General features: G+C 37.1%; 1 protein-coding gene across 2 annotated transcripts; it reads right to left on the bottom strand.

Annotated features, from left to right (window-relative positions):
* Window positions 1–43: 43 nt before the first annotated feature.
* Window positions 44–26,530, bottom strand: cyld (cylindromatosis (turban tumor syndrome)). Of its 2 annotated transcripts, XM_079591243.1 has the most exons (17): window positions 26,162–26,530; window positions 19,087–19,723; window positions 18,475–18,780; window positions 16,647–16,752; window positions 14,965–15,057; window positions 12,616–12,732; window positions 9,133–9,524; window positions 8,436–8,601; window positions 6,764–6,905; window positions 6,159–6,281; window positions 5,904–5,995; window positions 4,943–5,009; window positions 4,700–4,832; window positions 3,524–3,632; window positions 3,227–3,345; window positions 2,748–2,964; window positions 44–2,585 (listed from the first exon to the last, which is right to left on the bottom strand). In XM_079591243.1, the coding sequence occupies exons 2-17, from the start codon at window positions 19,576–19,578 to the stop codon at window positions 2,401–2,403; spliced, it is 2,859 nt and encodes a 952-aa protein (XP_079447369.1). In that variant the 5' UTR covers window positions 19,579–19,723; window positions 26,162–26,530; the 3' UTR covers window positions 44–2,400. The 2 variants fall into 2 exon arrangements, with proteins under 2 accessions (XP_079447369.1, XP_079447370.1); XM_079591244.1 differs by lacking the exon at window positions 12,616–12,732 and having other exon boundaries at window positions 26,162–26,528.
* Window positions 26,531–26,598: the final 68 nt, after the last annotated feature.

The following is a 26,598-nucleotide window of genomic DNA, read 5'->3' as shown; positions in this document are numbered from 1 at the left end:
AAATGGACGTGAAACGACAAGACTAAAAGGCAGAGGTGTGTTTGAGTTGCTTAAGTGGAGTGTACATTTTTATTTGTGAGAAACAATTTATAAAACTCCAACAGACTTAATTATGAGTTTCCAAATGTACAGTTGACGAAAAACACTTTATTTTAGTGTGTCCTTGTTACACGTTACATTACTATTGTAACAAGAGTAAATTATCGATAATTACTAGCAACTATCACTAAACCAACCCCTAATCCTATAGTAAGTGCATGCTGTTAATTAATTACTCAGTACATATTTGTGTAATTACACCATAACAAGGACACATTAAAATAACCCAGAAATTTATATGGCTACATTTACTGGTTCAACTGAACATGTAATGGCCACGACCATACGAGGTCATCGGGGCAGGGACTCGATGTGATGTGTGCGAGTGTGTGTGTGTGTGTGTGAGAGTGTGCGTGCGTGTGTCTCCAGTTGCTGAGCCTTCACTACACATCAGCCCCATCTGTCCAGCATTGGTGTGTTTGCTCCCGAGACCACATCATGCCCCGGCCCTGACACCATGTTAATGAGATCTACAGAGGTGACAGGTGAAAGCAGCAGCACCGCTGGCAGTAGACAAATCCCCACACAAACACTCGCAGACTTATGACAACACTGAAGGCAATGGACATCCAAACACTCCTCGCCCGTCTGCCTGCCTGCTGAAGACAGTCTACAAACACACTTTCACACACGTGGCAGATGAAAACACTGTTGGCATCAAAGCAGAAATGCTGCACACATCTCGGTGACATGCGAAGACAGAGATTCTCGCAGCTTGGTGGCACATCTGTCAACTTTTCAAGGTAAATATCCACTTCACATACACACACAAACTGCACTCCTTCCTCTTGCTTGTCTTCACTTCTTTTTTTAAAAAAGTACACATTTTACCAGACATAATCCCAAATGAGCAAATCAAAAGCAGTGCAGCCATTACCACAAAAAGCTGTTTTCAAAATGGCGTTTTAATTTAGTTAACATTTAGGAGAACAGCACAGAGATAATAAAGTCCACCTGGCTTCATTTTACACAAGTCGTCATCCTTTCTCCCATTACAGCCGCTCACGGAGAATCTCTCCCATAGTGTACGGTTACATTAGCAGAGATTAAAAAACAATCCCAGTGCATGTTTCTTTTCATAGCTCTTCAGTTTTAACCAGGCTGTGTAAACAATCCAGTAACCCATAGGTAAAGTGTGCATGGTACATCAAACCAGTATTTCGATGAGTGTTACTGCAAATTAGCCAACAGTGCTGCAGTATAACATGAGACAGCTCTTGCCCATTCAAACTCAGCACTGAACACTCAAACCAGAGCATGTCATTTACAAACAGGAACTTGAATCAGCTTTAAAACATGAACATGTCCTTGACTGCAAAACTATAACTTTTTGAATATCATAATGTTATTATAATACTTGCAAAAATTGACTTGTATCTGTAACAAATAACTTACTGATATTTCTACCACTTCGAGAGCATGGCCTGGGGAGCTGCTATTATTATTTTATATATAAAAAAACATAATATCCATATTTATTAAAAAAATAAAATGAAATAACTCCTAATTCAAGAAGAAAAAGCTCAATTATATTATTATTCATGTCCAAAAAAAATTGTGTGCTTAATCACCTCATTCGTCGGACCAGTGCATGGCAGTCGAGGGCTTTATGTATGTGAACACACCTGACAAAGACTTCACAGCAAAATATAAAGGCAAAAAACAGGGACTACACACAGTCCGTCTGAACTATGATTAATGCTGGATGCTGCAGTGCATTAAAATGGGTCGTTGATGAGTGGAAGCATTCAGACGGAAGGGAAACATCTCGTTTTGGTCCTTTATCCAAGGCTTCATTTACAAGGGTAGAGTATGTTGCCGTTTGGAGGGGTCAGTTCTGGCGGAAGGAGGAGAATGTTAAGCCATCAGGTGAGTGAGTGTCTGCGATACGCTGGAAAGATCGTGGATTCTCTCCATGTAGCAAAAACGCCACTCCGAACACTCAAGAGTTTGAGCTCAGTCAAAGACGGCACAAATCAGAGAAAACAACAACACTTCAACAAACACACAAACACATACGCTCTCGCACAGTGCAAATAGGCTTTTTCCTTCATTCTCTTGATCTCGCCTTCGCTCATATGGCCGTATTTACCCTGCGGTATGTACAGAGATGCAGAAGAGAGGATGAGGCAACTGGACATGGGATATTCAATCTTGAGTGCGATTTCCTGGGCACTTTTCTTCTTTTTTTTCTTCCTCATTCACTCTTCGCCACAGCCCCTTTGTTCCCTCGTTCCATAATCTCTCTCCTTCTCGGCCACTTTCTTTCCTACCTTTCCGTCCGTCTTTATTTCTCCCTCTCTATTTATAGAGGCTCATGGTAGGACTCTGGTACATGCACATATATGCGTCACAGAGAAGTCTGCGTGCATAGCCCTGGATGTTCTTGGGGTCCAGCGCATGGAGTTCCTCTGGGGTCATCTTCAAGTAGGCCCCTACTTCGGGGCACGGGGACACCTGTGGGATGTTAAACCCGTTCTGACCACCTGCCACCAACAACAGAGAAAATTAGTTAAAAAAAAAAAAAAAAAAGAGTTAGCGACAGTAAGTTCAATAAAAGGGAAGAATGGTGCGTCAATTTATTATTGTGACTCAAAAATGAGAGAAAGTTCAATTGAAATAAAAAAATATTTATAAGTCCTCTGTACCGTCGCGGTCAGCCATACTATCGAAGAACAGCCAGGCCGAGTCTGCGGATCCGTATTTGACAAATGCGACATAGTGGCTTGTCTCAATGCAGAGCACGGCAAACAGCTCCATCTGCTGGTGAGGGTAAGATCCCTGCCTCCACACTGACTCCTGCAGCTCTTTAGGGACAGATAACTTAACATACCGATGAGACTTACGCCGTGGGTGCAGATGTACCTAAAGGTCCAGGAAGTGAACACATATTCAGAGTCAAATATTCGGAAAAAAACAGGTACACACAAATATGCACATTAATCTGTATTACAACCACTGTAAGGACCTGTTATAGTTGTCTGAACTTAGGTAAATGCATTTGAACAATGATTTATTTGGAAAAGCCTCCATCTAGTGGACATCAAAGGTATTGCAGACAAGATGAGAGCTAGAAGAGCACCTTTGTGCTTAAATGTGCATATGTCTGTGTGCGTGTGTGTCCTACCTGTGTATTGCACTTTTCACAGAACTGCTTTATCTTTCCTGGTGTAATGTCACAATCTTCGTAGCACTCTCTGCACTCGTAAAGAGCCAAACAACCGCATATTCGACATTCTCTAGGGGCTGACAAAAACATTTGTTATACCATTTTCCTGTAAACACTGAAAACGCAGAGCACAGCTAGAATTATACAGTACATTACTATAAAATGAGTTCTTTATATCAAACACAGATTCATTACTTTGGTATGTGGAATTTTATTCAAAGAACTGCAATCCATTCAGTAATATAACTGACTCACTGTCATCTAATAGATCTGTGATGTCAAGCTCCAAAGAAGGGAAGATCTTATTAAACATCTTAAAGTCCTTCCCAAAGCGAGGCATCTGAATTATAAGGCAAGAAGGGGCCTGGACAGAAATAAACAGACAAGAACATGACAGTCCCCTTCATTTTTCCTAAGCAACAATATTTGGATGTGCAAATTCTCTTCTGAATGCATCTTTCTCTTTTAATTTTGTGATTGTTCTATGTGCTTATTTGGAGAAATTCAACATCCAATTTATAAAATAATATTATTGTTTTTACTGTATTTTTTATCCAATAAATGCATCCTTTGTGAACATAAGAAAGTTCTTTCAAAAACATTTTACAAATTTTACTGACCTCAAACCTTTTAAGTGACTTTATATATTTAAAAAAATTAAAATATATTGTGTAAAGAACAATAAAATATGGAAGTAAAAGTGGCCTCTCCACTAACTACAGTCAAACCTACATTTATTCAGACACCTTCAACGTTACCTTCATCACATTATCACATTTTATTCGCTATCGTTTCGAAAATGGTAATAAAATATGACAAGAACTCAGAGTTATCTAATCAGCTGATATTTCACTGGTTTTGGCCATCCTTCTGTTAGACTGTCTCACAAATAAATTAGGTTGAATAGCTGTCAACTGTCATCTTTTAAATTTGAGTACACGATTAGATAATACCAATTTAGTTTAGTTTACCAATTACCAAGCAATGCTTCATTTTGTTCAGTCTGTGGTGTTAAAGGATAATTCCGGTATTTAACACCTTGAGTCTATATTGTAGTTTGTTTTGGATGAACAAGAGTGGTGGACAACATTTTTTTGACAATGGTTCCTCTCTCGAGTTTTTGACTATAATAGAATTGGCCATGGACCCATTTAACATTGGAGTCAATGGTCATGTCCGAATGGTCAGGTCAAAGTGTCTGAATAATTTTTGGTCCCAAATCTGTATAAATTGTACTGGTAGTCAACTGTATGAAGAATTTTTGGGTATAATATGTCATATATTTTGCTATCCTCACTTACATACATGAACTATCCTGTATCCTGCACCCACTAATAAAAAAAATATCAGAAATGATATCTGGTGTCTGAATAATTTTTTATTTGACTGTATATGGTTATAAATGATACAGAGCATGCCTTGTGTACATACCTCTGCAAATTTGAGATCACTGTTGATGAAGGACCACTCCAGAAGTTGCTGGCTGGTTGGCACCATAACTTTATCTTTCTTGTCCATAAATATTTGATAGAAGTAACAGTCCTGAACCTTCTGCCCTGCAGACCTGCAAAAGATAAGATAAAAGATAAAAACACCACTTGTTAATACTAGATTTGTTGAGTTCCCGAATATGCTGATTCTAGAATTGAGTTGAAGGGTGTGTGAGAGGCACACCGAAGTTTGAGAAGAGGGTCGACTCTCAGGATGTGATGAAACAGGATGTTGAGGAACTCCTCAGGATCTGAACAGAGAGAATAACTTATTTCAATTCACACCATACAAATCAAAACGTTAAATAACTTAAAACAATGAATCTATTAATTATGTGTAGTTAATATGCAGACCTTAATAAAAAAATAAAAAAATTTTTAGGTGTTTAATATATATCCCATTGAGGTCCCACATAATTTAAACATACAGTAAAATAAATAATTTAATTTAATAAAGCATTTAATACATTTTTGGTGCTATAGATCATTTTGATGAACAACTAGGTTTTTAAAAAACAAAACAAAATGAGCATCCTTATAATGAATGACTTTATCTGTAACATTGTTTTACTCTGCTTGTACAAATAATGTAATGTCCTGTGTGTCATAACAAGGCTGTATGTGATAGCTTCATAAAAGCATAAAGTGGACATAGCTGTGCCCCCTGTGTTTCAGTATGGAAGCACAATGTTCCCAAAAACAGCAGGATGTACTCAAAATAAAAGTAAATGGGAAAAATCCATTCCCAAACCACTTGGTATAATAATTCTCTCGGTTTTTGAGAGGATACTATAGTAGGTTTACTGTTTTAACATCTAAGAACAAGATCTCATATAAAAAAATTATGACAGGTCTGATATAGTTTTACAGTCGTATTGTGTAACTGACAACATTATTTCTTCATATTTCGTAGTATAGAGTACTGTTTTCCAAACAATACAATGTAGTATCAACATTTCCTGTAAAAAATAATGTGGATATAACTCTATTTATGTTGTTCCTCAATATTGCAGATGCTCAAAATTAAAATAACTAAAATGCTGAATAAAACTATGTAATTTTTAGAGTGAAAATAATTTTCTGTTTGCACCTACAGAGGGCAGTATCAATACATTTCTTCTACAGTAACATGAGACTTTTCTCACCCTTCTCTTCTGAAGTGAATCCTGACGCCGCCTCCACTTTCTCCAATATCCTCCTAAGTTTCATGATTTTAGTGGCGCACACGTAGCCATGTCTAAAAAATACACATGAACACAGATTAATAAAATCTTATAACCAGGCCTGTCACAGAGAATAGGTAAAAGAGAATTTGGATGAATATTTAGATGCACAATATTATATTGGCTAATAGAGATAAAGCAGCCAATTAATGTGCGGTAATAAACTGTGTCACTCACATTCGTAGTGGGTTGACTATTTCTGTGCGCAGTAACTCTTGAGTCTCTTTGTAATATTCTACATCAGTCTTGGATCTTGGCCTTAAGAGTACTGTATCCAACACAGAACTAAAAGAGAATAAACTGACATACAGAGAGAGACAGAGAAATACATATTTACAAATGTAACATTAAATATTAGTAAACCATCTTCTATGCATTGCACGCATGTCAAACAAATGTAATATGCAATGCGTAAAGTAATATAGTTTTAAGTCTCTGTGTAGATATCATGGAGATACAGAGATATTAAACACTTGTGTGTAAGTCAGTATGTGTGTGTGTGTGTGTGTAGTCGTGTACTTGAGATTCCCTACTTTCCGAGGACTTTTTGCTGGTCCTCACAAGGAAAATTGATTAATAAACATAATAAAATCTGTTTGTTTGTTTTTTAAATGTAAAAATGCAGAAAGTTTTGTGTGATGGGTAGGTTTAGGGATAGTGTAAGGGGACAGAATATATAGTTTGTACAGTATAAAAACCATTACGTCTATGGAAGTCCTCACAATTATAGCTTAACAAACACATGTGTGTGTGTGTGTGTGTGCGTGCGTGCATGCGTTCACCAGAACAGCGTAGAGTCCAGATAGCAGGAGTTATAATGTCCTTGAATTCCTTTCTTCTTCCCCACCATCACATCCAAACCATCATTCTCCGTCCGAGGAGGAGTGTTCTCATTAACCACTTCACTCAGATAACCCCCAAAAGCTGCAGCAAAACATACTGATGAGTCACATCAATATGCGCTTCAATGCTCTGAGATTTTTAAAAATGGGTTCTGACATCAATACATGTTAAGCTCTACTGACAGCATTTGTGGCATAAAGTTAATTACTACATATACCACAAAAGTCAACTTCAACTTTCTGTTAACAAAATATACAATAAAAAACATGCTATTTTCAGAGTATAGTCACAAAACAGTTTTATTGTACATGTTAACATAAAAAAAACCTGTGACCGAATCACTTCCTACTCTTATCTGTGCAAAGTTTTATTCAAACTGTTTTGTCATGCAAGCTAAAGCATGATTCACAAAAAGATACCAGAAAAGGATGTGATATACACTTATAAGTAAACCACTGTAAACTTCAATGCAAACTTCACCCACATGTCTGTAACACATGACCGGTAAGTTCATCCACTTTGAAAAATATTCGTACAAAAGAAATGAACTTAAATTTAACTTTTTTAATGAAATTAAAACAAATAAACATTCTGCTTTTAAACCCTCTGGAATGCTGGTTCATTCACTGTTAAGCCAAAAGTATATTTCCCTTGCCTGCATTCGGCTCCAGCCCGTAAAGTCTTCGTAATGTAATTTTCATCATCAGCAAATCATTTTAGCGCTCAAACATAAAGGTCCACTAGGTAGTGTGCACACGCCAAATACGTCAAACCATGTTCAGGGTCAATAGAATATACTTTTAAGGACTTGCGCTCTCAATAATGTACTAGACAGAGCGGAATGTGGAAAAAGAACAATACCTGGGCCTTTAACGTGTTAATGTAACTACAATATCTGCTCTAGATCAGGCCCTTCCTATCGAAGCATGCGACAACTTGTCCAAGCTCTTGTTCGTCTAATGTAATGCTCTCTTAGCAGGCCTTCAAGCATGCACTGTCAAACCTCTGCAACTTATCCAGAATGCTGCAGCAAGAGTGATCTTTAACAAGCCGTAGAGAGTGTACTGTACGTCACACCTCTTCTCATCAATTTGCACTATAGCCACTAACATCAAATTCAAGGCACTGTCATTTGCCTATAGAACGACCACAGGCTCTGCACCCATATACCTAATCTCACCACTTCAGACTTATGTGCCCTCCAGAAGCTTGTGAACGGTGTCTTGTGGTGCCATCTCAAAGAGGCACAATACCACTTTCACTGATCTTAACCTGGAGTGTTCCCTGCCTAACTCAAAAACGCCTAAAGATGTGTCCATCATCTGAAGAAGACCATCATCTATTTCATCAATACTTGACCAATAACTACTAACACTTACAGTACTATGCATCTATTTATTTTTTATTTGTTAAAAAAAAAAAACTTGCTACATGTACTGTGCTAGACTTACTGGGATTAGTCACAGCACTTACATATTTTTGCCCTATTGTTGGATATTGCTTTGGATAAAAGTGTCTGCTAAATGATTAAATGTAAAAGTAAACAATACTGTAGGCTTATCATAACCGTATGCACTGACACATCTCTGACACTTGAAGTGTGTTTATTACCTATGGAGTTGCATCGTTCTATGGGGTTGGGTGAATGATGTAAGGATGGGAATCGTGAGTCTGGCCTGCAACACTTCAGTTTGACAAACAGAGCCTTCTTTGGTGGACACGTGAAATAACGAATCCCTTTAAATGTGCCATCAGTGCAGCCCACACACTCCTCCTCCTAAACACACACATAAGAAACAAACAGTTTATAATATAGCAAATGTATATACTCTAATATACACTACCTTTCAACAATTTGGGATTGGTAAGAATTTCTTTTGGAAATAAGTCTCTTATGCTCACCAAGACAGCATTAATTTGATCAAAAATACAATGAAAACGATAATATTGTGAAACATTATTACATTGTAAAATAACTGTTTTATATTTTAATATATTAAAAAATTATAATTTATTGTTATTTATTCCTGTGATTGCTGAATTTTCAGCAGCCATATCTCCAGTTTTTAGTGTCACATGATCCTTCAGAAATCATTCTAATATGCTGTTTTGCTGCTGAAGAAACATTTCTGATTATTATCAATATTGAAAACAGATTTCGATTTTAAATTTAATGCATCCTTGCAAACTAAAATATGAATCTCTTCAGAAGAAAAATCGTTCTGACCCAAAACGTTTGAATGCTAGTGTTTTTATATTCACTTCATACTAATGTTACAGTACTGCAAACACGCATGAATCTACTGACCAGCTCTAGACCAGCTAGTGGCTCTTGTAGTCCTGGAGGTAGACCAACCCAACGGATGACCCCACACAGTGGTGGGTTCTCTTTGACCTCCACCATTGACCCGACCTCTAACCCTGGCTGGCCTTGTGGTGGTGATGGAGGCCTCTGGACAGGCGTGGTAGCAGGTGGCAGGACCTCCTGCTGCTCTCCCATCACTGAGCCAGCAGACAGGGAGAGGGGGCCGTGGCTCATGCTCCCATTGGGGCCAACTTTGCGGCTCAAGCTGAAGGGCAGGGAGTGGAACTTGTTATCAATGGACAGCGTAGGGGTTGTGGGTGGAGCTCGAGAGGGGGACGAGCTTGGGTTGAAGTCTGGGGGCATGTCCGTCAGGGATTTGGCCGGGTCCTCACCGACTATCAAGAAACAAAGCCAAAGACATGAGAGCCTGTACCAAGAGGTCATAATAACCAGAAAATGCATCAGTGTGAAGGACCAGGAACTGATCAATCAATGTAAACCATCAGATGACATCACAGCTAATAATATGAAATTATAATAAATGGTTTAAATTGCTTAAATAAAACAGTTATCTGTTATTAAAGAGATTTGCATTTATACACTGCCGTTCAAAAGTTTAAAGGGGACATATTATGCCCTTTTACGAAGTCTTGATTTACAGTAGTTAATTTAGAATATGTTTAATGCTTGATTGTTCAAATTACACATTGTTTTTCACATATTTTACATTATTACAGCCTCTCTCCCCGGTCTGGCTCGAACACGCCGATTTCGATAAAGCCCCTCCTTCCGAAATACGAAATGTGCTGTGATTGGTTAGCTGGCCCAGTGTGTTTTGATTGGCAGCACTTAGCGTGTGTTCTGGAAATGTCCTGTCTCTCCATTACTGCGAGTTCTTCTCTAGTGTAAATATTAAGGTTATTTCAAACCAATTTGAGCTCGATTCAGATCCTGACAATGTTAATGAAGAGGATCGTGCAGAACGGATTTCATGCACAGACTTTGCAAGCACGGATTTCACAGATTTCAGAGTGGTATGTTTTTTTTTATTATACATTATAGATACGATGTTATCCACCAATTAATCATGATATTTGTCGGAAAACTAAGGTAATACAAACAGTTATCGATCACAAAACCATGGTTAATTTTCCTAAGGAGTAGTGAACCATCTTACAAAAGCCAGAGCTTAAAAAAGCAACAGAAAGCAAGCTGTTCTCCATAAAATGTGCAGCGCACAAAAAAAACATTGGGGTTATGATGTACAGGAACAGTGTTTAAAATAAATTAAGTTAAATTACTCTAGTTCGTCAGCCTTAAGCCGGTGCGATTTTTGCTGTCGTGCGAGCTCACAGGCGATTTTTTTCACTCGGGCTGTCTACAGGCTGTTCCCTATTGCCAAATCATACACAACCACGTCATATAGACTAAATTTATTAATTTTATTAGGCTATAGCTCAGTGGCTGCAACCATACAGCACACACACTCTCTCTCTCTCTCTCTCTAGTTGTTTCTGTTGAAAGTAATGGCTGCTGTTCTCTGCTTTTCAACACATCATTTGCACACAAATCTTTTTTTCAAAGCTATAGCAGCAACATTGAAAGCTCCAGTCTCTGTGTTTAGCGCGAAAGTTCATGCGATTCATGCTTTTTTTGCATATTCTGTGTGCGCGGATTATTTAAATGAGTAACATTGTGACTTCATAAGATCCAGAAAAATCGCATTGTAGTCCAAAGGAGTCGTTTGTTGTAGTTCTTAAATAGGGGATTCTGTAAAATAAAATATCTCTTTGTAAACTTGCAGATCTTTTTTACGCTCAAACAGCAACATTACACACAACTAAAGTTGGAAAAAATAAAGTGAAAAAGCATAATAGGACCCCTTTGAGGTTGGAAAGATTAATAAATAAGGTTGGTAATATTTTTGTAAGAAGTCTCTTATACTCACTAAAATGCATTTATTTGATAAAATACAGTAAATAGTGACAGTAATAGTAATTAGTAATATTGAGAAATATAAATAATATAATTCAATTAATTTCTATTTAAATTATTTATTTTTTTATCTGTGATGGCAAAGCTGAATTTTCAGCATCATTACTCCAGTCTTCAGTCATTATGATCCTCCAGAAATCATTCTAATATGATGATTTGGTGCTCAATAAACATTTATTATTATTATTAATGTTAATGTTGAAAACATGATTTAAAAAAAACTGTATTCTTTGATTAATAGAACGTAAAAAGAAGCTGTTCTTTTTTACTTTCAATTCATCAAACACAAAAAAATGTAGCATGTTTTCAACGGTTTTCAACATTTATAATAAGAAATATTTCTTTAAAATAGACAACTTTAGTCACATTATAAATTACATTACTGTCTTTTGATAATTTAATGCATACTTTAAAATTATGAATAAAAGGATGAAGAATAAAAGGATGAATTTCATTTTTAAAAAATCTTACTGACCCAAACTTTTGAACAGTAATGTCGTGTATACTAAACCACAGCTTAGCAAAAATATGATGTCCTCTCAGAGCTGATCAGAGCTGGTTATTTTCTCCTCACTGAAGTACACATACCAACACATAAAATATGAAGATATTGGTAAACATTGTTATGCGTTGCAGGAAAAAGGTCACCCTAGGAATCAAGCATAAGAATTGTGGTGAACAGACAGCCTGGTGAAGGAGAACAAAAGCAGCACAGGCCACAAACACAACATAAAAACCCACAACCAATAACAAGCAGCCCCTGCAACGTCCTCTAATAGTGCATGTTAGTATAGTGTGACATGAAATATGAAATAGTTACACAGATGAAAGCAATGTTATAAGAAATACAGTGTCCCAATATGTTCAACGCCAAATACACATACAATCACAAACATTTACACAATAGATGAGTGGAGATATGGCTTGATTGTACCAGCAATACCAAATACAAAAGGCTTTCACAAATCATAAAAACTAGTAACAAATACTAGTTTAAGCAATATATGCTGCAACTAACAAATTAATGCAGTTTACTATTTAAAAAAAAAGTAATTAAAATAAATAAATACTTAATTTAAATGTAACCTTTTTTTAATTAATTAATTTTGTATTGCCTTATAGCTAAATTTAGTTGAAAACTGAATATGAAATACAAGCACAAATGTCTGTAGTACAGAACATTCAGAAAAACACCTGAGATGGTCATTTTCTGATCAATGATGTCATGCTATGAGGTCGCATGCCACTCACGTCACAGTGAACCAGACTCCCAATAAAAGATCTCAGCAGCAAGTTGCTTTTAAAATCACAGCTGATGTATTCAAAGGCATTGATTAACATGTGATGACTTATTCATGACAATATTATTAAAGGAACCTAAAGTAAAGTGAGCTCTAATTTTAGGCTAGATATCTGAAGGTCGGCACCTTGCTGTTAAGATGTTTATCATTAGAGTTCCGCAGTCTTCCATTTGTATTGATTATTGATTACCTTCATCTATGTACCATGTGCTTTTGGCTTTGGACTGGGCAGGGTGATCGACCGAGCTGCCATTTAGTGTATAATAAAACTCAGACTTGCTCCTGCTGCCAGGCTGCAGGCCTAACCCTGAATAAGAGTCACGATAGGAAGATAGAAAGAATAAATAGTGTGTGTGTGTGTGTGTGTGTGTGTGTGTGTGTGTGTGTGTGTGTGTGTGGTGTGTGTGTGTGTGTGTGTGTGTGTGTGTGTGTGTGTGTGTGTAATGTGAGAGAGAGAGAGAGAGAGAGAGAGAGAGAGAGAGAGAGAGAGAGAGAGAGAGAGAGAGAGAGAGAGAGAGAGAGAGAGAGAGAGAGAGAGAGAGAGAGAGAGAGAGAGAGAGAGAGAGAGAGAGAGAGAGAGAGAGAGAGAGAGAGAGAGAGAGAGAGAGAGACACTCCAAAGCGAGTCATGCAGTGTTCAGCAAAGCTTATTATGTCATATCCAGTTCATGTTAAGATAATAGAGAATGGTTCTAAAGAGGGATAAAAATACACCTCAAAAACACAATTTCCTTAAAGAGGTCATGACATGGATTTTTTTATTATTAAATTATTTTAATTTCTTTAGGTTTACTTATAATGCTTACAACGTTTTTTGCACAAAAAAACAAACAAATATATATGCAGAGAAATTATTATTTTTTTAACCTTCATTCTGACCCGCTGTCTGAAATCCTTTTTAGAGGCGGCTCCTTTAAGGCTTGTCAGTAAAGGGCCACTTCTATGATAGTCTAACGTCATTGCATAGGAAACGGTATGAATGCCCACTCGTTATTGCATGCGAGTGTTTTTAAAACATTATCAATATAATGTAATTTACAGACATAGCATTAATATGAAATCACTTGTGGTTTGTAATGGAGTTGCATTCAAATCCAATACATATTTCAATAGAAGTTTACCAGTATTTACAAACTCTCCATTACAGTGTGCCTCGTTTACAAAACAAAATGCTCCGAACAAACATATAATCCTCCGATGCGATCCGGTAAGCAATTCAAATAAACCATCCACTTGTTTCCGATTATGGGATCCTTCTGAAGTCTGTACAGAGATGTACAGCATCAAATTGCTTTTGATGTAACGTGACGATCGCATCTAGTGTAGGCAAATGTAATGAATGAAAGTAGGTGGGGCCTATGGTGCAATGAAGTATAACTATTCATCGATGTCTTGCTCTGGAGGTAGTCATATGCAAATTTATTTTTTGTGATGTCACAGATCCCGCAATATCAAACAGAGTTGTTTTTGGAGCTTGATTAAAAAAAAATGCTTTGTTTATAATGAGGAGGATGTTTTAAGCTCTGAAACTTGCAGGATGTTTTAATGGTACAAGACCTCTTATATGTCAAGAGATCAATGCAAATTTGATTTCTCATGTCATGGCCACTTTAAAGGATGTCCATCAGTACCAAAGAATGACTTTTTTCTGATTTCTTTTTTTTTTTTGTTAACATTTCTTTCAAACAAGTAGTTTTCCAAACCACAGACTTTCATCATATCAAGTAAATAAAATCCAACAATTTTAACAACAGACGTATGATCTTTATGTCAGGTATCCATAACCTAATAGCTCTGTCAATATACTAGTGATACCTATGAAGAAAAATCCAACAGAAATTGCACTACACAATTCTAAAAACAGTAAAAAAATAAAATAAAATAAAATAAAAAAATCACCAAAATGGATTAGGCATAATAAATGCATACCATAACAAAAATATGAGGCTTTCTGTGTGCATGCTCTGAGACAGAGCGGGATGAGGACAGGTAAAGTATTCTTTGGGCTTAAAGGCCATTTCACATGGGACACGGCAGTGGTGAGTGTCTAGTTTGTTTTTCAAAGGAGACATGTGGAAAGGGGCAAGATGTAGGCAGTTTTTATGATTGCACGCAACAAGGGAAATCTTGCCTAGTCAATCCTTGCTAGTCATTTGGGCTCATGACTAACTGGTCAAATACTCACAAAAATATGTCAAAATCTCCATCTTGAAGAGCAGTCACGTAAAAAACTGTCTTAAGTGAATGTAAAAAAAATCGCATTGTTTATCAATAATATATATGATCTTTGCATTAGGTCTTAAATTGATATTAGCCTGCTGCTGTCTATGCCTTTATTTTAATCAAATAACAAAATAAAAAGAGAAAATCACTCACAGATCCTGACTGAATAAGTTTAATGACTGTTTACTTATATTGAATGATTTTTTATTTACTTTGGCAGTGCTAGTATTAGTCGTTGTTGTGGAAAAATTAAAAAAATTAATTAGCATCTACAAATGTTATGTTGTAAAAACATACAGATATAACAGGATAATTACCTTTGCTCTTTGGTTTGCTCTGGCTGGCAGGTTTGTCGCTGCCGCCTCTGCAGGCAAAGACTTTGGTCAGCCTCTGATCCTGCATGGAGTATTCTGTAAGCAAATAAAGACACACAAACTACTCACACATTCTATCAACATTTAATCATGCCATTCAAAATCCATAAGATTCTCTTCCTTAAATGGGACAAAGGAGATATTTTTTTCACTTAAATATATATTTTTTTAAGTTATTGGATTTATCCAATAACATAAATAATCGAATAATCTGAACTTTCAGTTTGATTCCAAAAAAGTCCACATACAGCGCAAGATAATATTGTTGATGCTGCGAAGTTGATATTCTGATCATATTTTTTTCCCAAGCACATTTTACCAATTCCAAACTACATCAATCTTAAAAACTACTATTAATTTTGTATTTAATCATTTATAAGTGATATATAATTGTTAAGGAAAGCTGGAAGTGAAAAATGCCTTAAATGCAGGTTTTCCGGTTTTCTTTTACAGGTAAAATGTGCCAAAAGAGATTTGACTCGCACCGAAAAGTTAAAAAAAAGCTTGTGATTCTTATTAAGTGTGGGTCATATTTCAGGATTCTTTATCAAAGCAAAGTCTCTGAGATCCTGAGCTGACACATTGTACTTCTGGAGACTCCAGGTAGGTCGCCATTGGCAACTGGAGAGTAAAGGGTTCCTGATGATTTCATATCTAATTCTTCACCTTAATTCCTTTTTTTTTTTTTTTTTTTTGCAGTTAACGTGTATTTTCTTTTTGCTGTCCATTGGTTAAGCCTTAATTTAGCAATTTCTACTATTGTAATGGTATTGCATTCTTCTCATGAGCATTTAAAATTTTTTGACTTTTTAGTGCGAGTTAAATCTCTTTTTTGGCAGATTTTTACTAAAAAGGAAACCTGCTACATAATTAAGCACACCTGAATATAAGTCATAAAGATTAATGTGGTTTTGAATTGGTAAAATGTGCTTGAAAGAAATATGACCAGAATAATCATTATGCATGCACTGTATATAAATCGCATACAGCATCACACATAGAGCAGCAGGCTATACCCAGGTAACTGCGTTAAATATCCCTTTAGTTTCACAGATTGAATAAGGAAGAGTGGTAGCTTTAAGACATTACCAACCAAGACATCTTGCCCACACACATAAACATGCACACAAACAAACAAATCATTAAATAGAGAGAACAAAGAGAGCTCCACACACTCTACTCACAAAAACAAGACCTTTAGACAAAAGAGCTTCTGTTTCCTGCGAGTTACCATGACTCACACACACACACACACACACGCTTTCTGACAACAAATATTTAGCCTACACCCTGACTTGAAGTCTAAAACACACAATGAAATATCTATAAACAATAACTCAATAGAAAAGCACAATTGAATAAACTATACATTTTTAAATAAATGTAATGAATGTTTTTTTTTACGTTTTAAATTAATTTGAGATTTTATAAAAACTTTCTTGTCCAATGATTTTTATATTCTTTTGTAACATCCAAGGTACTTGTTGTAAAACTTTGCATCTTGAGGTGCTCAAACTCAATCTAGAAACAAATAGTACAACTAAAACCAGGCTTCTAGCAGTAAGTAACCACACTAAAACGCCAGAATAAAATCCAATACAGAAGTATGAAGTGAGAACCCTTACCTGGCATCACATCACAGATCGGGACGAGACGGGTGTGTTCAAGACTAGCAAAATTACACAGCTGTTTACCGTCGATGATCCCATCCCAGTCTCCAATGGGATTGTCCTGAGGGCGAGAGGTACAGCACCCTATTACTGCACCTGACCTAGATCATCTCATAAGCATTCACATCTACAACACTGTAATTTCCACCTAAAAATAAACACTTTCCAAACAAAAGTTGGCCTGTCTCTATCTTCAACTGCGTTCCTGTTCTGACCCAGACAGGACCCATTTCACTAACTGAGAGCTGTAATTCACTAATGGCAACACTACACAACCTACACTATCATCAGAATGACTAAACCCACACCCTTCACATGCCAGATCTCCACTGTTTTCTGTTTTAATTTATATTTCTAATGTATAGCCCTTTCCTTGATACTATTTTATGTATCTACTCGACCAAATAAAGCCAAACTTGTCATCAAATCTTACTCAAATACAGCACTTAGCTTACAAAATAGACACAAACATATCAAATCTAATCTATACAATCAATTATTAAAGACCAATAGCAAACTAAAAGTAATAAAACTCCTCAAAACCTAAATGCTATTCACATCATTTAGATCTCAGTGATAGCAAGTCCAGCTGAGCTCTGCTGAAAGAGCATAAGAGCTTAACAGAAGAGAGAGAAACAAAGGGTGAAAAGAGGAGAACAGTGGAATGGCGTGTGTTGGTTGTGTCTTGTGTGAGCATTTGGCAGTACGCCATTATGGTGGTCACACAGAGCAAACTGAGCCGTCTCTACATCTCTCCTTCAATCCATCCCTCTCCACTCTGACATTTTTTTATGCTATAAAGTCTCTAATACTCTGCATTTTGATTATCAAAATGACAATAAAACAGTTACATAGTGAATTATTATTAGAATTTAAAATAACTTTTTCATTGTAATATATTTTAAAATGTTTATTTATTCCTGTTATGGAAAAGCTGAGAACTCAGCCGCCATTACTCCAGTCTTCTGTGTCACATGATCCTTCAGAATCATTCTAATTTGCTGATTTTGTGCTCAGGAAACATTTGTTTTCCAAGAATCTTTAAAAATAAAAACAGCATTAAGTTGAAATAAAAATATTTCGTAACATTAAAAATGTGTTTACAGTCACTTTTCATCAATTGAATGTGTCCTTGCTGAATAAAAGTATTATGTATTATGTATTACCAACACTAAACTTTTGCATACCGTACATTATGGCATACGGTGGCATATTTTATATTTTTATAGGCTGACATCACAGTTTGTTTGTTTGTGTTTGTTTGTTTGTTTGTTTGTTTTTTTGTTTTTTTTGTGTGTGTGTGTGTGTGGGGGGGAGGGGGGGTTCTGCATCAGTCGATAGTGGAAATGTATTTGTTCATGCTCATTTCTCCTCACTATTCCTCCAAGGCTCACTTCTACCTTTGCCATCATCTAACACTCACTTAAAGTTAATCTTTAAACACACTAATACATTAATAAAACTGTTAGATGTAATTTTTATCAAATCTCAGAAAGAATATACATTTTCTGTGCATTTTAATTTGACGCCTGTAGCATGTGATATTTAAAATGACTGAGTTTAGCTTTCAGGGATTCAGATATTTATTTATTTAGACAAAATGCTTTGCTTAAGCCAGAATTTGTAGTCCTTGTATTTTAATAATAAACTTCACGTAAAAAGCACCTTCTAAAATATCTGATCTACCTGAAAAAATACATATCTTAATGCAAATGCTAATATGAAACTGTAACTTTGCAGCTAAGAACAGTTATTCATCATCTGAACAGTCTAATTAATTTACCATATCAACACCAACGTAGTATCCAAGACTCTCGTTGCCAGGCAGTAAGTCACAGAAGATAACAGTGCCCCGTTCCGGGCCGTCCCGTGTCTGCACCAAGACTCGAGAGTTGATCTCCAGTGGCGGTACTTCGCCTTCCACTTCCGGGTCATTATCCTCTAGCGTCACACGATCCACCTCCAGCTCCTCATCTTCCCAGAGCTCAAGTTTATCCAGTGCAACGAAGACACCGCATTCATCTTCACAACGAAACAGCTGCTGACCCTGATAAGAGCCCTCTGTGAAACCTTGACCCCGGCCCTCCTCCTAAAAGAAAGAAAGGTTTTCAGAGGATGAAAATACATTGCATACACCCATCCAGTCATAAGAACTCGCATAAATAACATCACAAATTTCCCATATGAACAAAGGTAATTGTTGATGTGTGATGTTTGAGTCTGGCCTTCACCCACACAAAAGCCTACAGGCTATAGTTATGTTCGTTCAAATCTTCCCAGCCGAGCCCTGGAGACAAATGCAGCTTTGTCCTGTAATGATCACATGCTCAAGGGCTGGATGAACCCAAAACCAGACAAACAACGCAACACAAACAAGACAAACAGCCTAGCTCACCAGTAATTCAACACCAAACCAGATTCCGCTCAGCGCCCGGTCAGGCAGCAGAGCTCCTTTAAAGCGGACCACGCCTGGAAGGGGCTCGTCCCCGGACCTCAGCTGTACTCGGACTTTTGATCCACAGTTGATGTCATGGGCCCTGTCCAGGCGCGCTCTGTTGCACAGCAGACTGTAACGCTCTTCACAGTTGGTGATGGGGAACAGCAGCTCCGCCAGCTTCTCCTCCAGCTCCATCACGTCCCGTTCATCCACGCTCACAACCACATTGGTCTGGTCCAGGATGCGTAGGCTCCGCTTACCCTTGCTGGGAGGGATCGTGCGACCAAGGCTGTTGCGTTCCTGGCAGGCCTGACCAAGGCTGCCGCGTGGGATGCGCTGAGTCTTTTGACCCGGCTTTTCCACGGTGCACTCCTTCACCACAATGTAGAAACGCCAGTCGTCCCGGAAACTGCCAGCTGGCTTCTCCTGGCTCCATAGCGCAGAGCTCATGGCTGCATAGCAGGAGTGGGTTGAAGATGACAGGAACACACGTCGAAGGTCAGAGGGTCGTGAGGGGTCAGTGGGACCAGGAAGAGGGAGCTTTCATGACCTTTTCAACGGGAAAGGGATAGATGGATTGAACGGACATAAAGAGCTGTAAAAAGAGATAAAGTGGAGATTTAATAAACAGAGAAAGTATTGAGGTTTAAGAATGAGGTTGGTCTTGTTTTTGTTTTGTTTTTTGGCTGTTTCAGATCTTGAGTAAGTTTTAGGATGCCCCCGACTGAATATTTTCTAGTCGACTAGTAGAGCTGCACGATTCAAACACCCACACAATCTTATTCCTAAATGACAATTTTATTGCTATGTCTATTAAACATTTATTTGACAAGTACGATCACAGTGAAACACAGCGTTGCCGTTCAGAGAGAGCAGTTGTCATGTACAGGTATGAAACAGCTTCAGAAACAGTCTTTTCAACCACACAGTATCATTATTTCTGTTACAAATAGGCTAATTCAAATTATCACAAAAGAAGTGGAATACAAGTTTATAGTTCAGATATAAACAATGATGTATACAGTAGCGATCAAAATAGAGAAAATCACCTTTTGAAAGTAACTTGATGCTTCGAATAAAGATTGTATCGTTTACATCGTTACACCTGTAGTTGGTGACAAGAGATTCATCAAAGTTAAAATTAACTCAATATATATTTTTAAATAGACTGCAGCAAATAACATTTCGTCAGAACCTCTTGAAAATTATGTTATTTTGTTCAGTTGTCTATTCAGAAATGTGGGAGTATTGTGATCTCTAGTAGTTTATAAAAAAAAAATTGTGATTCTCAATTTATCCTGAATTATGCAGCTCTATCCACTAGTAGTTATTCATTTAAGCAGCAAAGAAGAAAGAATATTATATATAACATTGCTAACCTGTTGTACATTACAGAGAAATACTAAACCATAATAATGAGCCTTTAAGTTTAAAATATAAATTAAGGGCTTAAGCGCACACATACATATTGCCACAAAAGTAATGAGTATGAGTGTGTCGGGAAAAAAACAGAAAGGAGACTGTCTAAACATTTTTATAATTTATTAATGAACTAGTGTTTCCTGAATCAGTGTCAGCTTCAAAGAGAAAGTTGACGATGCTGACTCATCATCTCCGCAGTATAGTTGATGCGACTACAGAAAGAAATGCAAAACATACAAAAAAATGATATCATCATTAAAAATAATCTGGTTGACACTGCAACATAGAAAGGTTGTGGTATTTCTCCACCCGTCACTTAATGGAAAAAAGACGACAACGCAGTGTGCAGGTTTCACTGTGAAACTAAATCTTGTCAAAGGAGACGGTAGACAAAATTGACACTCTGCCTGCACCTGAAAAATGTGAGCTCGCCAAGAAGTTCTTTTGGATTCCGTAATAAAGATGTGGTGTTAACACCCCAGTCAGCAAGAAGTGCTGATCAACAGCAAGTTCTTTTTGTATGCATTTGTACAGTTCTGGTGACGGATAGCTAACAGATCAGAGAAAATGCATGAAGTGACCAAGTGTAAATACAGCCTTTCGTCGAGAACAATTAGCTTTTTTTAATTAGCTTGATCAGTTAAGAAGTAAATTTATGATACCATTGTTGTAAGATTGTGTTCCTGATCTCAAATAGGTTATTGAGATTAAATGTTGACAAACAGTTATGTCGATTTTGTCTTTCTCAAGGGGATAAATGGGAACGTTAATTGCATGCTGGAAATAGCTGTCTGGGGATGTTACAATTATGGCCGCCGAGTGAACTCTCTTGCCTTAAAGGGACTTTGGTGCCCTTCGTGTTGCCACCTAAAATTACCAGCTCTGACCAATCCTTCCTGCTCCCCTCTAAGGAACTTGCAGCGGACCATTAGCATTTGCCATATTATTAACATAATTAGCAACTGCAAGCCCATGGCTGGGGGGACATTTGTCTACTGCCAGATTCGTCTACTGCAGATATGCCTCAACGAGGTTAAAATTCAGTCGTTCAAGACGAGGTTAAAGAATATGAGAATTGCTCAATATCAAATGTTGTCGACATCTTTTATGAAAATGATGCTAAACAATGTGTCATCGGTTTCATTTTATTAATGTTCCCATGTTTAAAATAAGCAATAAAAGTAGATTAGGCTATACACAGATGACTTGAAGGAACACTCAACTTTTTTTTGGAAATAGGACCGACAGAAAATGAAAAGTTGCAATTTTCTAGGCCATATGACTAGGAACTCTCATCCCTGCGTAATAATCAAGGAACTGTGCTGCCGTACCATTGGTGCAGCAGGCGCAATGATATTACAACGCCTGAAAATAGTCCCCAGCTAGGAAACTTCCAACATGACCGGTACTAAGTTTGTAATATCATTGCGCCTACTGGTACGGCAGCACAGTTCCTTGTTTATTACGCAGGGATGAGAGTTCCTAGTCATATTGGCCTAGAAAATTGCAACTTTTCATTTTCTGTCGGTCTTAGTACACGATGTGACTACAGAAACTTGAGTCAAGTTTTAAATAGGAAAAATATCGAAACGCTTTGAATTTTTTTTTGAGAGATGCTACGGTCTAATGGTGATTCAATGATCTATGCTAAGCTATGCTAAAAGTGCTACCGCCAGACCCGAAGATCGGCTGAATGGATTCGAAAACGGTAAAACTCAACTGTTTAACTCTAGGGGAGTTGGAAAATGAGCCTATTTCCAAAAAAAAAGTGGAGTGTTCCTTTAAGACAACTATTTTCTATTTAAAGGTCCCATGACATGGGATTATTTTATTATTTTATAATGTTTCCTGGGTTGCCCTTATAATGTTAGTATGTTTTTTAGATCAAAAATCATAATTTAGAAATAAAAGGCATTTTTCCTAGCCTGATTTTAGCCTCTGACTTGAACGCTGTGTTTGAAGGGGCGTGTCTGTGTGAGATTCAGTGTAACCGGCCACTGCTGTGATTGGCTGACATGCTTGCATATGAAATAGCTATGTACTACATGTGAAACTCTTCTCGAATACTTTTACTACAGCTATTATACGTTTGTACGATTACAGCTATCGAGATTAATGAATCGTGAGAAGTCTAAGTATTTAGATCTAGGCTATTCCATCACATAAAATGTTGCCGTGATGAGAATTGAGCAAGCAGATGACAGTCTGTTGATCGCGAGAATGAAGATCTTATCATTGCAACGCAGTTTCTGTATATATATAGGCTAGGCCTATAGCCTATATATATATATATATATGCAGTTTCTGTATATATATATATATATATATATATATATATAAAATAAACACCACCGATCAAAAGTTTGGGATCGATACATTTTTTTGTTTTTGAAAAGTTTTTGAAAGTAGTCTCTTATACCCACCACGACTGATCAAAAATACAGTAAAACAGTAATATTGTATAGCCTAATTGTGTAAAATAATGAAAAAATCCTGTTACTCCAGTCTTCTTTGGTGTCACAAGATCATTCAGTGTTCATGCTATGCAGGTGCTCAAGAAACATTTTGTAGTATTATTTAAAAAAAAATTATCAGAATATTTTAATGAACTGAAAGATTAAAATAGAAATATGAAATGATAAATAGAAATGTGATTTACTTTAAATTATTTAAAACAGAAATATTTATTAACATTATAAATGTATGTACTGTCTTTTAAAAAAAATACTGCACATTTTGCACATTTACAAAGCAAAAGGCACACCCCACTAACAAACATCCATAAAAAAAAGTAGACTAAGGTTTCAAAGGGAATCGACTCACAAATATATAAATCAGGGCAGCACTTAACTTCAACCTATTTTTCAAACACAGGATATATTCTAATGGAGGGATAAATATGATTATTTTTCACTAAAATTAAATTAAAAACATTCACCCAAAATTAGAGTTAAAAAAAAAAAGCTTTTCAAGAGTTTCAGGAAAGGAAGATCTGAAAATTCTATGGATAATTCCTAAACAGGATTTTGTAACAAGTCTAACTTAGTGGATCCTTACTGAATGAAAGTATCAGTTTATTTTAATATACTGTAGAATCGTGCACTGCTGACCCCAAACATTTGAATGGTAGTGTAAATATAATAATTATAAAAAATGCTGAATAATCATCAACATTAAAATTTAGGAAAGATAAGTAGACTACATTTTATTTGATGGGGGCCGGTAAGGGATCTAGATAATGGGTAGGGCAGGGGGCTCTGGCCCAAAAAAAAAACGCTGAAAATCACTGATCTAGGCCTCCGCGGGTTTAGTCTAGTTAACTTTTTAGGAAGAAATTGTGCTGAAAAATGGCACAAAATCTTTTAAATCATATTTTAAATTAGTGGATCTCAACTGGTGGGTCGCAGCCCAAAAATAGGTCACACGTCTGTTTTGACAGGGTTTCGGAGAGCAGGGAAAATGGCACTATGCGAAATGCAAATAATAAAATGCATCTATGCAACTTGTGCATAGTTAGGCAAGTCATAGAAAGTAATAGGCTACGTCTAATACCTTTTCGAAGGAAGGAGAAAAATGCTTCCCATATTTTTGTTCCTGACAAAAAAAAAATGCAGTACATCCACATAAAAGGTATTTTGGTGAAAATTCATCTGTCATTTATAGAAGCTTGCCAAAATGGACCGGTTGACATGCCTTTAACCTCAAAAACCATGACCAAAACATCTCAGGGTAAAGAAAATATGACACATAATATGGGCTCACTTAGAACAAGAATAAACATGGTTTGTGTGCTGACTAAAATGTCCGACAGTTGACAGGTTCATGTGATCAATTATCGGCTGTCAAGAGCACAAAACTATCAAAATCAAAAAATGTATCAGAAAAAAAATGTGACATATAGTACAACGGTTTGCCATTTGGTGGCAGTGTATAGGATGATGCATATGGGTCCACTGTAGAGGCTGATGTGCAACTATGCCATCAATACCCATGCATATGCAAGAAAATGCTTTTTGAATAGCTGACCTCTGTGCATGAAAGGGTTAACAACCATTTTGCTTATGTATGCATTTATACTTGTGTATGAAAAATTCTGCTATGTGGGTCCTTAAAGGGATAGTTCATGTTCATCCCAACTCTGTCATCATTTACTCACCATCATTCTTCTGTGGAACACAACAGAAAATATTTTGGAAAAAGTCTGTCTTTTGTTCAATGAAAGATATATAAAAATATATTTATATTAAAATATATCTATATGTTTTTTTATATCCTCGTTTGTGTTCTACAGAAGAAAGAGAGGCATACAGTTTAGAAATGATATGAGGGTACGTAAATGATGACAGAATCATCATTTATGGGTGAAATGTTCCTTTAAGCAACATCACATGATAACCACTGACTTGGCTAACTGGCTAACATCAATGACCACGGTATTAGAATAACCAGCCGAACACACTTGCATCAACAGAGACTGTGTGACTGGTTGGTTTTTCCCCCAGCAGCAGGGGAATTCACACAGCGAATTAAATCTCACTCTGAGCTTCCTGTATGCACAATAATAGTGCACACATACCACTACTGCACAATGACTATAGCTAGAATAAAAGACGAGACAGGGGATGCTCTACTGCATGACCTTTTACTGATATTGCACGTGTCATCTACTTCTGTCTGAAATGTAAGATGTAGCAGCGAAGAAAGATTCTGCAGTTTAGGTGGTTCGGCAGTGATTTGGCCCATCCTAAAAATGACAATAAGGTTTTGATTAACGTCTACAGCCGAGCCTATCCATACAGAGATCAGCGTTCTGGTAAATATTAGTGCTCTCTGTGCAAACACGTCAAAGGGTTACAATTCTTAGGGGTTGTCAAGCCAGCTTAATTCCATGTGAATGGATCAAGGAGGGCTAATAATGCCAAAGCATAGTGTTAGCATTCCCATTCATCTCAATGGCACTTGTTTGGCTGTTGTTGTTGTTGTTTTGTAGTAACTGTGAAGCATATGACATGTAGCCTAAAACAGGACAACCCTAAGAAAAAAGTTGAGAACCACAGCTCTAAACAATACTCATGATCACTGTGAGGGACTCTCAAGCTTTGAGCAACCATATCATGCTGACTGCCTGTCCCTCCACAGCCATTGATGTTCAACAGACAGTGATCTGTGAATTTGATGCTTTGTCAACATAGGAAGCATGCAGAGCCAGGAACACCCACCTGTAATGTCAATGTATTAGCAATATGTACAGGCTTTTGTAAGTTCAATCACTGTATCCATGATGTAATACACCCAATGAAAATATCACATCAGCGTTATGCACTTTCTCTAGACTGTGACTGCCGGATGAAAACGATGCAGTAGAGATGGACAGGCCTTACACTAAATGACAATGACCAGGTACTGAAGGCAAACTATCAGCTTCTCTGTAACGGTTATTCCTACTCATGGAGCTCGGTTTGGAGATAATGTCATCGCTGGATAACCCTGTGTTGTCACGTATAATCAGCGGGTCTGGCTACAGTTACGGATCTAAAGCTAGTCATGTGTCAGAGTCAGTCTGTAGAGGTAAACAGGTGACATCAGCATGAGCGGATCAGACTCCTCTTACCTGACGTTTAAATATCCCGGTATTCACCCGTCCGCCTTCGATGGCATTTGAGATTATTCCAGAGAAACTCTCGTGGCGCTGTTAGTAATGATGATGGTGTTTATTTGACATTGTCGGATGGGCTCAGCTGAAGCCAGCGCTGACTCCACTCCGCAATACTAACGTTACCGGTTAATGGAGGGACAGTCGCCTCCTCCGTGCACTTTAAACCCGCTGGTAATAATCCCGGGTGAAACGATGATGGAAACTCGAATAAAATCCGATAATATTGGTATAGCTGAGACCGTTGTTTCATTTGAAATCAGTGTGAGTATTATTTACAGTGTGGTTGTGTATGTGACGGTTAAACCAAACATGCTACGTTATTGGAGAGAAACTTGCTCTCCTATTGGACAGGGAGTGACAGCTAAAACCCGATTGGTCATTTCGGTTGTCCT

This window comes from Phoxinus phoxinus (genome assembly GCF_949152265.1).
Source record: "Phoxinus phoxinus genome assembly, chromosome: 2".
Lineage (NCBI taxonomy): Eukaryota > Metazoa > Chordata > Actinopteri > Cypriniformes > Leuciscidae > Phoxinus > Phoxinus phoxinus.
This window is presented reverse-complemented; position numbering and strand designations above follow the sequence as displayed.